General features: G+C 39.6%; 1 protein-coding gene across 1 annotated transcript in view; it reads right to left on the reverse strand.

Moving 5' to 3' along the window:
- GTF3C1 (general transcription factor IIIC subunit 1) overlaps positions 1 to 10,856 on the reverse strand; it is a 102,349-nt gene that overhangs the window by 86,488 nt on the left and 5,005 nt on the right. The window contains exons 2-7 of the mRNA XM_018571292.1: positions 8,625 to 8,819; positions 5,729 to 5,902; positions 4,405 to 4,548; positions 3,546 to 3,642; positions 3,101 to 3,224; positions 818 to 967 (exon numbers count right to left, since the gene is read on the reverse strand). Of these exons, the coding sequence (XP_018426794.1) occupies positions 818 to 967; positions 3,101 to 3,224; positions 3,546 to 3,642; positions 4,405 to 4,548; positions 5,729 to 5,902; positions 8,625 to 8,819 (884 nt within the window). The remainder of the gene's footprint in view (positions 1 to 817; positions 968 to 3,100; positions 3,225 to 3,545; positions 3,643 to 4,404; positions 4,549 to 5,728; positions 5,903 to 8,624; positions 8,820 to 10,856) is intronic.

Here is a 10,856-nt window from a genome sequence, read left to right on the forward strand (position 1 = left end):
CTCTTGGTGCACAGCATTCCTCATTCCGTCCCTTGACATCAGAGCACAGCAGTATGATGGTGGGGCAGGTTTGGAAAGAGCAAAATCCTGTCCTCTGCATGGATTTAGCCTGCACTGCATTGGTAACAAGCATTTCTATGGTACTGGCGGCCAGCCCGTCTGCACCATGGAAACAAATAAAGATGCATCACGGCACCGCTGAAGAAGCCAGATGGCACCCCAATGTACCCACCATACTGATTGAGAAAGGCTGGTATAAGGGATATCTAGCAAATAAATGTGAAGGTAAGGGCACTAACATGTATTTGAAAGAGCATAAATAATCCAAGGCCTTATTCACCAACATTTTCATGGGTCACAGCCCACCTTTCACAAGGAGTTTATCGAGGCTGTAACCCACTGAAACGTCAGTGAATAACGCCTTGGATTATTTATGCTTTTTCAAATACCTGTGAGTGCCCGGACCTTCCTGTTTTCTTGCTTTATAAATAAATATGTATATACACACACACTAGTGTATTACACTGATGTAAAAGTCCAAAACGAAGCACTGTGTGCACAGCTCAGCCTACATTCTCTGCATGCGTTGGTACCAGGATGAAATTACTCCCTTGTGCACGCGTAGGAGTTACATCATCCCAGGTTGGCCAAACATGCTAAACTGAAAGAAGATCCGAGAAGATATTGGTGCTGGTGAGGGAGCTCACAGACATTGCATTGCTAGAGGAAAGTGAGTACAGGTGGACTTTAGTTCTGTTTTAAAATTATATAAAGCTCAAATACATTTAGGAGTAGATTCAAAGGGAAAAACACATACTCAGCTCATAGGTTTGTGTTAACATGTCCTTCTCATATATTATGTCAATAGGAACTGATGCAGTTTTCAAATCATCATCCTCATCGTCATCATTTTCCTTTCTTTTATATTCCTTTATCAGCTTCACACAACGAACCATTATATCGGTACCTAGTTCAGAAGAAAAACTGTTAACATATATGTCAAGTATACAAAAAAAAAGACATTCTAGTCAATAAGTGAAATTAATCCACGAATTGCTAATGCAATCCTAAATACATTTCAAATGGCAAAGCTTGCATCTACATTTACAAGTCACATGATCTGAGCTCCGCCAATCACAGAGTTTTCTGTCCTTTTGAGCAGAGAGCTTCATGGGGATTCACCGGCTACATATTGCAGTTCGATTTTTATAACTGAGATGGGCTGCGGTGTGCGTAGTGCAGTGATACATAACAAGAGAGAAGATAGTAATATCCACTATTTAGTAAAAATGACCCCAAGTGCTTTATGCGTGCTAATACATGTGCCTTTATTAAGAAACCTTTATAATTTGTGTATTTCGCTTCTTATGCCCTGTTTTTATTTTATTTTTGTGTAGTACATTATTTTATTTATTCCAAAACGTAATAAAAATTTCCAGTTGAAGAAAAAAAAAAAAAATTCACCCCCAAGGTCTGTTTGCCTATTCAGCGCCACAAGAGCCCCATTTCTGGTACACAAATATTGAACCAGTTATCTAATACAAGAGTGTGGTCCTGCCCCTTACCACTAAAGGTGCCCATACACCTTACGACCATCGCAAGACAACCTACGATCACGGGATTTCCCGCGATTCGCGTACGGGAATTGCGCAGCATATGGGCACCTTTAGGCTTACTATTAACCAAAGCGGCCACGCCAACTCAGTGACAGACCAAGATCAGATAACAGATGAAAAAAAAAAAAGAAAGAAAAAACCCTGAAACAGAACGCTATGCCAGAAGAAGGAGTAGGAAGGCCAAAAAGCTCCTATATGCATAGTTCAATTTGCTCCAAAAGGGGGGAAAAATTCCTTCCTGATCCCATAAGGCAATTGGATATTTCCTGGATCAACAATCTCTGGTGCTTAAAGTGACATTAAACCCTCAAATTTTGTTAACATAAAACAATACTGTAATCCATGGTTGTTTCCCTTTTCTTTGCTGCTCTTCCTTTTAAATCCGTATCTCTTCTCATGCTCTGCAGAACTTCTGTTTTGCAGCAGACTGCCTTGTCTCTGAAATGGATACATGGTGTCTGTGTGTAGGTTCACAACATGAGCCAGCACTACAGGAAGAGGCACTCAGCTGCAAAGGGAAGTTCTCCCCAAGCATGAGAAGACATGAGGATTTAAAAGGAAGAGCAGCAAAGAGAAGGGAAACTACCATGGATTACAGTAAGGCACACATTACAGTATTGGTTTATGTTAAAAAATCTGAGGGTTTAATGACACTTTAATATGCCTATAAGAGCTCAATATCCAGTAATATTCTGTGCATTAAGGAATACTTCCAGATTTTATTTTTAAAACGGGCTTGAACTAGCTCCTTCTGGTAGAGAAAATTATTTAGCCAGGTTTAATTATTTATTCAAGCTGGCCTTTATGCATGTAATTAATGTATTATTGCATGTATTTAATAAATACCAACACCAAGACATACCTCTTTTTATTATCATGGTATTGGTATCTTTATTAAAGAAGAACAAAGTTCTTCAAATTTTATAAGTTTCGTACAAAATAAAACAGCACAAGAAGAATAAAAGAATCCACTTGTTACAATGAATAATAATGTAATGCCAGTTGTATGTGAGACATACATGCAATAAAGGATTGTATTATTATTAAAAAGCTAATTGTGCTCAGTGGATCAAATATTTAATACAAATGGAATACCTGGTACGTGGAAGGGGTGCATATACGCTATCTGTCCTAATGACCAGGATGTCCGAAGAGTCTGTTCAGGACTAATAGGGGCTGTAAGTGTAGAGTCGCTCAGACACCCATGCCAGATCTGAAATTTTTGGTGGCTACTTCTACTTGCATAGGTTAAGTGCAGGATATAATTCACCTTTTCTATTTAAAAGTGTGTGATAGAGGGTGGGGATAGCCAGTGCTGTGCAATAGTTTTGGTGGCCAGGTATAGAGTTCTGGTTATTACCATCTGTAGATGAGAATCATCAGAGGGGAGCTTAAGGTTTCCCAGACGAGAAATCTTTGGCTCTGGTGAACAGTGGAGTAGAAATGCACAATTATTAATATCAAACAATCCTTGCCAGACATACCTCTCTTAGTTTTGCAATGCTCAGTAAGTGGCTGAATCTCTTGTAATGGCAAAGAAATTATTTTCACAATTCCTGCAGCAGCCATATAATAATACAGTCTTTTAAAGAGTCGTTCAGGTAAACCCTTAAAAAGGGGGGAAAAAAGAAAAAAAAAATACCTAAAATATTATAAAAAAAGTTACCTTAATATTTTAAATGTAAAACATTTCCTTTATAACTAAATATCTTGTGATACATAATTTATGTGGTAACTCATTAAAATAAAAATTGGAGTTACGTACCTGGTAACTCTGTTTCTAGGAACCTTCCAGGACAGCATTAGAGAGATAGGCTCCTCCCACCGGAAACAGAGTTATTGCATTTTGTTGTGTTTGTTCAGATTACCTAACTTGGTGTCTGCCTACAAATTGCTCAAATGCCATAGTAGAAAGAAAAGAGACATTACCATTTCTTCCCGAAGGTTAACCAGAGTTTCTATGCGATTCGCACGTTCACTTAACACTAAAGAAACCCTCTCTGCAAGTGTATCATACTTATTTTTCCTAGGAAAAAAAAAAATTGTATATGTTATACAAGATACAACCCAATGAAAAGATAGGAAGTTTCTAACTTTAGCTTCTATTAAGCGAAAACTCCAACGTTTTTGAACATGTCATATTACAAATAAAGACTTTGAAAAAGTGCAAAGGAGATTGTAAATGTTTACAACTTCCTCTCCGCACATGCCACTGATCTTTGCTGCAAGAAAGAGATAATGCTGCCTGATAAATATTCAATATCCAACACTCACTGCACTCCATGTTTCAATCTGCTGCCGCCTACATCACTATTGCGTCCAGAGATTTGACATTCCCGGAAGTGTTGGATTCTGACATTGATTTAAGCAGCAGAATCACTTCACTACCGGAATGATCAATGGTGTGAGAGAGGCAAGTATTAACTAATGTCTTCTTTGCAGGTGCACTTTTGACAATTTTTATTCTAAGGAAAAAGTTGATTTAAGCACCCATGTATGGGAATAGGAGTGTGCATGACAGAGTGTACATTACAGAAATGCTTAATAGTTCAATTTCTTGCCCATTCCTATGATAGAATAGGTTGTATACATTTCCCAAGCTACATCTAATATAAATTAAAAAAACAAAAAAACACACACACACATCACATGTTAAGTAAACCAGCTTCCGATCACTCGCTGTGGATATGAGCCGACCATTAGAGTACCAATGATGTTCTTAAAGCCCTGGTGAACAATATAAAAAAAAAAAAATACCAATTTGCATTTGGAGTATGTGGTACTAAACCTGTCAACATGAAAGCGCTTCAGAAGGAGAAGTAAAGAATGCTGCTGAGCTCCACTGGGTAGCTTGATAACATGTGTCTGCATTGTTAAGAGGTCTTTCCTATCAAGCACTTGTCGAATATAATGGATTTTCCCAGCGTCCACCCTGAAAAACAAAATCATATATATATATATATATATATATAAGAGATATATCTAGAGATATATCTAGAGATATATATATATATATATATATACACACACACACATAACTTTATTTTTTCAGATCTTAAGTTATTTTCTGGGCCCTGGACCTTGGAGGCTTTGTAGAGCTTTGGGTGGGAATAAGTCTCAATATCTAGCCCCTTATCTTACCTGGTTGCCAGACCACCTTATTAGTCTAATCTGTGCACTGGCCTTTATGTATGTGAGCTGACTGATGCTCAGGGTTCTCTCTCTGCTATGCCAGAGTCTTCTGCTGGATGAAAAGGGCCAGGAGGCTCTTGGAGCAGAAAACAATCCTAAAATATCACCAGTGAAAGGCATATCAAAGTAAAGTTAAAACATTATTGGGTACCTGAGAGGAAACCCATTTTAGAAGATGCACAGAAAATATTGCCAGCAACCAAGCAAAGGTTTGCTGATAGAGTGTCACATGTCCACTGTATGTTGGCAAAACATGCTCTTTCCCACATCTGAACAGAGGAAGGGTATGTAAGGCCCTGGGCTTTCAGGGTTGGGTCGGTGTATGTGTATTACCTAGGTTTTTCTCCTACACATGAAGAGGGGCAACAGGATTTGGGTCTCTTATGGAGAAAACATTTTGTTTCCTCAGATCTGACTGAGGCTGAAGGTGCTCTCTCCTCTCTCTGCTATTTGACAGCCTGCTGCTGGGTGAAAGGCCGATTACTGACAGAATGCTAAATATGCTGAGGGTTTTGTAGAAGCCAAAAGGGAGCATCCTGTTAGTCTGTGGCTCGTACGAACAGATGTTTTATGCTACAAACTGCTGTACAAAGCACTCCTACATTAATCCTCTTTGTTTGCTGCCTTGCAGCATAAAAGTGCAGGACAAACCGGCTTGGACTGTTTACTTGGTGTCCTTGTCTCATAAATGGTTAACTACTGCCAATACCAATTGAGCCTGTCTTATGATATTTAAAAAACAAATTAAATAAATATTTGGGAGTTTTTAAATGCGAGTTTGCACATATTAGAAAAAACAACGATAAATAAAAGTAATTTAAAAAGTAACTAAACTTAACAATTTTTAATTTTAATTTTATTAACACAGAGTTTCCCTTTAACAAACTGAAACAATAATAAAAGAAAAAAAATGGACATACTTGAAGTCTCCCTGCAGGTCCCTCTGAATTTCTCCTTGCCAGCGTGATCTTCCAATTTTCTCAAGCAAGCAGTATGAACAATCTGGTAACTTTAATGAAGGATCACCATCCCATCCTATCAAAGCCCGAAACCGCAAAGTCTGAGAAGCAACAATCACAAGTTTCTCTCGCCATCTGAAAAACAAGTTAAACCCATCATAATATTGTAATGTAAAATTTTCAGAATTTAAACATACTTTTACTAAAATATGTCTTCATCTTTACACTCAAGATAACAGCATCATAGGATCTAAAAAAAACAACAACAACATTAGTTACCTGATACACATTTCCTGAGATTTTCCAAGTCAGCAGTACCTGAGAAATAGCTTGGCCCATCTAGGAAAAAATATGCTATAGTGAGGCTAAAAATAACTCCCTCTTAGAGGTCATTGCAAAAAAAGAATGACAAAAAAAAAAGGGAAGGAACACTAACGATGTGCTGAAATATTCTTGAAAAACTTTTTTCAGTCATCTTGCAGGACAGCACTACCTGAGTGGATAAAAAACATACAAACCTGGAGGAACTAGCAAATAAAAATTGGATCCTGGCTGGAAAGAACATTAACTCAATAATGTGTATTGTGCGCTAGGAGGACAAGGTGGCTTCTTCTATGGATCTGATAAATGTATTAACCCTAGAGTTCTCAACATAGAAAGCAGAAACGGATCCAGGTGAGTGGGTTTAAAGCAAAGAAGGTTCTGCTTTACTATTGCATAAGCCTAAGAGAAGGTTATTCTGAACTTGCATGTTATAGAAGACCTGGAAGCACCCTTGCTTTTGTGAAGCCACTAGAACTACGACTAAAGGATTACTGTACTTTCTCTAATATTTGGGCATTAAGAGAATGAATAAGACATCTATGAATATCTGATGAATACTTCCTGATCATGACAGTCGAAGGATTTAAGCAGACACCACATGCTGTGATTTGTGGAATACCAGGAGACTTTGGGAAGAACGGAATGATCTACTCAAAGCACAACCTGATAAAGTACAAAAAGAAAGCTCCTCGACGGAGAAAGCTTGAAAATCAGAAATCCTATGAGCTGTTGTAATGAACCTTATAGAACTGTTCAAGAGAGGCACAGAAAGTTTCCTGACTGAGATTTAAAAACTAAGGGATAGACACTTAAGAGGACGAATTCTAAAGAGAGTAGGTCTAGCCTGAAGATAGCTCAGAGCAAAGAATGTGAAACCTAGGCACGGGACATGAACATCAGGGAAAAAAAGTCCATAGACGACATTTTAAAAGCCCCTACAGGTCATCAGTTTAGAGATACGCATAAATATTTGTTATGGAGATTCGCTTGGTTCAACGCACACAATCCATACAAACCAAACACAAAGAATTTCCCCCGTGCTTAAAAGCACAGTTGTATTAAGCTCTTTTGTGCAAGGACTGGAGGTATCCCATGTTTTCATGCTGCTCGTTCTGTGGTTCGGTTCTTAGAGCTCAGCACAGGTATTTGTTTATTTTTATAGCTGTCCAACAGGAAGTGATGTCACAAACAGGAAACCAGGAAGTGATGTCAACAACCAACATCACTTCCTCAATACCTCAACATATCATAGCCAGTCAACAAAGCACATGCACACAAAAGAAAAGGGAGTGTATGTCTGTATCATAGTAGAAGCGGTGTGCATAGCCAATAGACCCGTGTGCACAGCCGCACGTTTTTCCTAGCCGCCATCTTTCCAGACCCACAAACACAATCTCCCATTACCACTTGAGCGAACCTCATCCAGCACTGCTCAGTGAGCAATGCCCAATAACGTTACTATGATTCCTATGAATGCGTGCTTATCTGCAGGGACAATGCCATACTACCTCCAGCGCGCTGATCAGACGCATCAGAAATACGAACGCACGTTCCTTTCATAAAGGCAGATATGTATCTTAAATAATAATATGTCCTCAAAGCAAATTGTATACACGCCAAACCAATAAATCCGCGTTTTGCGCAGGGGCCCTAGCTTGGCGTCCACACACTTGCGAAGAAAACACTGCTCCGCCACGCTTAAGATATCTACTCCAATGGTTTAACCCCAGTGTCTATTTAAATCCGGGTCACGCGCCAATCGAGCATGGCCCAGAAATCCGGACACTGAGAGACAAGATTACAATATTACAATATACTAAAAACACATCCTAGTAAAATTTCCACAACATATTGGCCCTAGATTTATTGATCTCACTCTGGCGTGTGCGGCGATACCAAACATGCGTAGCACAATCGTAGTTTTTGGCCATTTACTCTCTTTCCCTCACCCCAACTAATTCCCTAGTAAAAAAAAAAAAAATGTAAAAGGGCAATCCATTATAATGCGCAATCAAAACGCAATCCATGGTCATGTCTAAGTGCCTGCAAAGACCTACAGATAAAGCCCCCCCTACTAGCCCATTACTATGATAGACTGCTAATAGCAATTTGGAGTTGGGAGGTGTTATGCAAGCTCTGAACAGGGAAGTGCTGGAACTTTGCGGACTCAGAACGGCCTGGCTGTTGGAAGCACTGGGGGCAATAATAAAATAGTTGCTGCGGGTATGTCCTAGCACCTCTATCAACCTGCACTTTATACCCGATAGTAGACAGGATAACTATAAATGAAGACTGGATAATTGACAGTTTAATGTGTGGTTAATACACTATGCCTCAAGATGCTTCTTTTTTTAATTTAATAATTATTGTATGGTATTTATATAGTGCAAACAGTTTGCACAGCTCTTTGTAAAACAATTAGGAAAAGACACCAAAACATGTGATTTACAAAACTGTGTAATGAACATCTGGAGTATCACAGATACAGATAAGAGTATCTTCTGTCTTAGAAAATATAATACATCATACTCACTTAGCAACTGCATCTTCACATGTGATTGGGTGTTTTCTTAGGTGCTCTGCAACTGAAACTCGCTCCTTAAAAAAACGGCACGAGCCTTGGATCCCATTTTTATTATCTATTATGGTATGAACTGGGTAGATGTCTTCAGTGATATAATCTCCTTTGGCTTTAAGTACACTGGGATCACAATCAAGCTCTTCATACCTGAAAAATATATATATATAATGCATACGGTTAGGAAGGTTGATTTATAAACGGTTGGTGTAAACTGCTCTAAATCCACTTTACATTTTTAATGAACTAAAATAATATATTTTTTAAAATAGATACAGTAAACTCCCAGTTATTCAGCACCCACAGGGATCGGTAGGTGCTTGAGAGTTAATAGTAACTCTCCAGCAACCATTCCCATGGCCCCCTGGACCAGCCACCACAGATTGCTTCTGACGGCTATGTATCACAGTTTAACAACACTGTAACCATGCGAGTGCAACATTGTTTCCATTCAAACATTGTTTCCCTTGCCATCCATTTATTGCGCTAGGTTAGGACACGCTTTTCTCTCCTGTGCTCAGTAGGCAGGTACAATAGAAAGCCTGCTATTGGCTATTACAAATTGTAATAGCCAATAGCAAACTGGCTATTGAAACCTCGCCCACATGTGCAGAACTGAGAGAGAAAGTTCTCTCTCAGGTCTACTCCTCTGCTCAATAACCAGCCTGCTATTGGCTATTGCAATTTGAAATAGCCAATAACAGGCTGGCTATTGCTCTCCATTGTTTACATTCTGCTGCTGATCGCAGAATCTAGCCGCCGGGCAGCAGCAAGATGTAAACAAAAAATGTTGTTAGAAACGAAATTTGTTGCTAACAAATTTTTTAGTGTGCATTAAATCACCAGCAAAAAAAAAATACACACACAGGACTGTCATATAATGGACAGGGACTGCTGAGACTTGTAGTGCCCTCACACCAGGACTGTCATATAATAATTAGTGGGCCTGAGCACTGTACCACGGCAAGCGGCAGGGCTCATTTTTCTTTCTTCTTCATGTCCAGGCTCCCGATTTTATTCACCCTCGGCATGGCCCTTAGTAACTTTGGATTTGGGTGTGGAAATCTTCTTTAATATTACTCGTCCAAGGACTAAAGTGGGGGCCCAATCTACTTGTCCTTTATGACAATCTACTTATCCTGATACAAAAAAATATTTTAACCGTGCCAATAAATGCTTCTCATTGGTCAGCGTGGTCACCTGACCGAACTGACCAATGAGCTCTCGCAATTTGCGAGTGAAATTCAAAATCCGTAGGGTTGCACTGGACGGCAGTATTGGGTACAGATAGCGCACCTGTACCGGCGATGGGGAAGGACCGTTCACCAAAAGGTAAGTATGGGGGGGCGGGTTGGCCAGATTTAAGCAGGTAATTCTATTTTACCAAAAAGGATGGCTACCACAATATGGCACATGGTGGAATGGGAGCGAGCAGCACTCACACACAATGCCCTACACATGCATTTATTCACATGCAGATGGTGGGTGGGGCAGGTTATTTTATTTTATTACTTTTTACCTTTTTAAATCTTTAGTTTATAATTTGTATTTTATTATTTTTATTACCTTTTTAATCACTTTACATTTTTTAACCTTTTTATTTTATTATTTTGTATTTATCACTTTCTTTTATTTTTGTTTCACCTAACTTTATTGATATCACACACACAGGTTAACAAGCCCTTATGCGATATATTTTGGAGGTGACAGGCTCTCTTTATGAGCTCACCCTCCAGTACAGAAAATCCAGCACAGCATTCTGCTGAATCTGCTGTACAGCTACACATGTGACAGCTGACTCAGGAAATGCCGATCACAGCACGTGTCACTGATCACAGAGCAGATCAGAAAACGGACATTCTCCGATTTGCTCCCCATCCTGAAATTATTGCGTGGTCCCGGGTCCCCCACAAGAGCCAGAAAAAAATGGCGGAGCTGTACAGCTACACATGTGACAGCGGACTCAGGAAATGCCGATCACAGCACGTGTCACTGATCACAGAGCAGATCAGAAAACGGACATTCTCCGATTTGCTCCCCATCCTGAAATTATTGCGTGGTCCCGGGTCCCCCACAAGAGCCAGAAAACCATGGCGGGAAGAGGGCGACTGGGGTAGGGAGGGTCGGGGGTATAGAGGACTTTGGAGGAAGGGGGGGGCGAACCATGGAGAAGGGGGGAGTGGCAGG

The sequence above is a fragment of the Nanorana parkeri genome, unplaced genomic scaffold, assembly GCF_000935625.1.
Source record: "Nanorana parkeri isolate BGI_ZX_2015 unplaced genomic scaffold, ASM93562v1 scaffold1727, whole genome shotgun sequence".
Taxonomy (NCBI): domain Eukaryota; kingdom Metazoa; phylum Chordata; class Amphibia; order Anura; family Dicroglossidae; genus Nanorana; species Nanorana parkeri.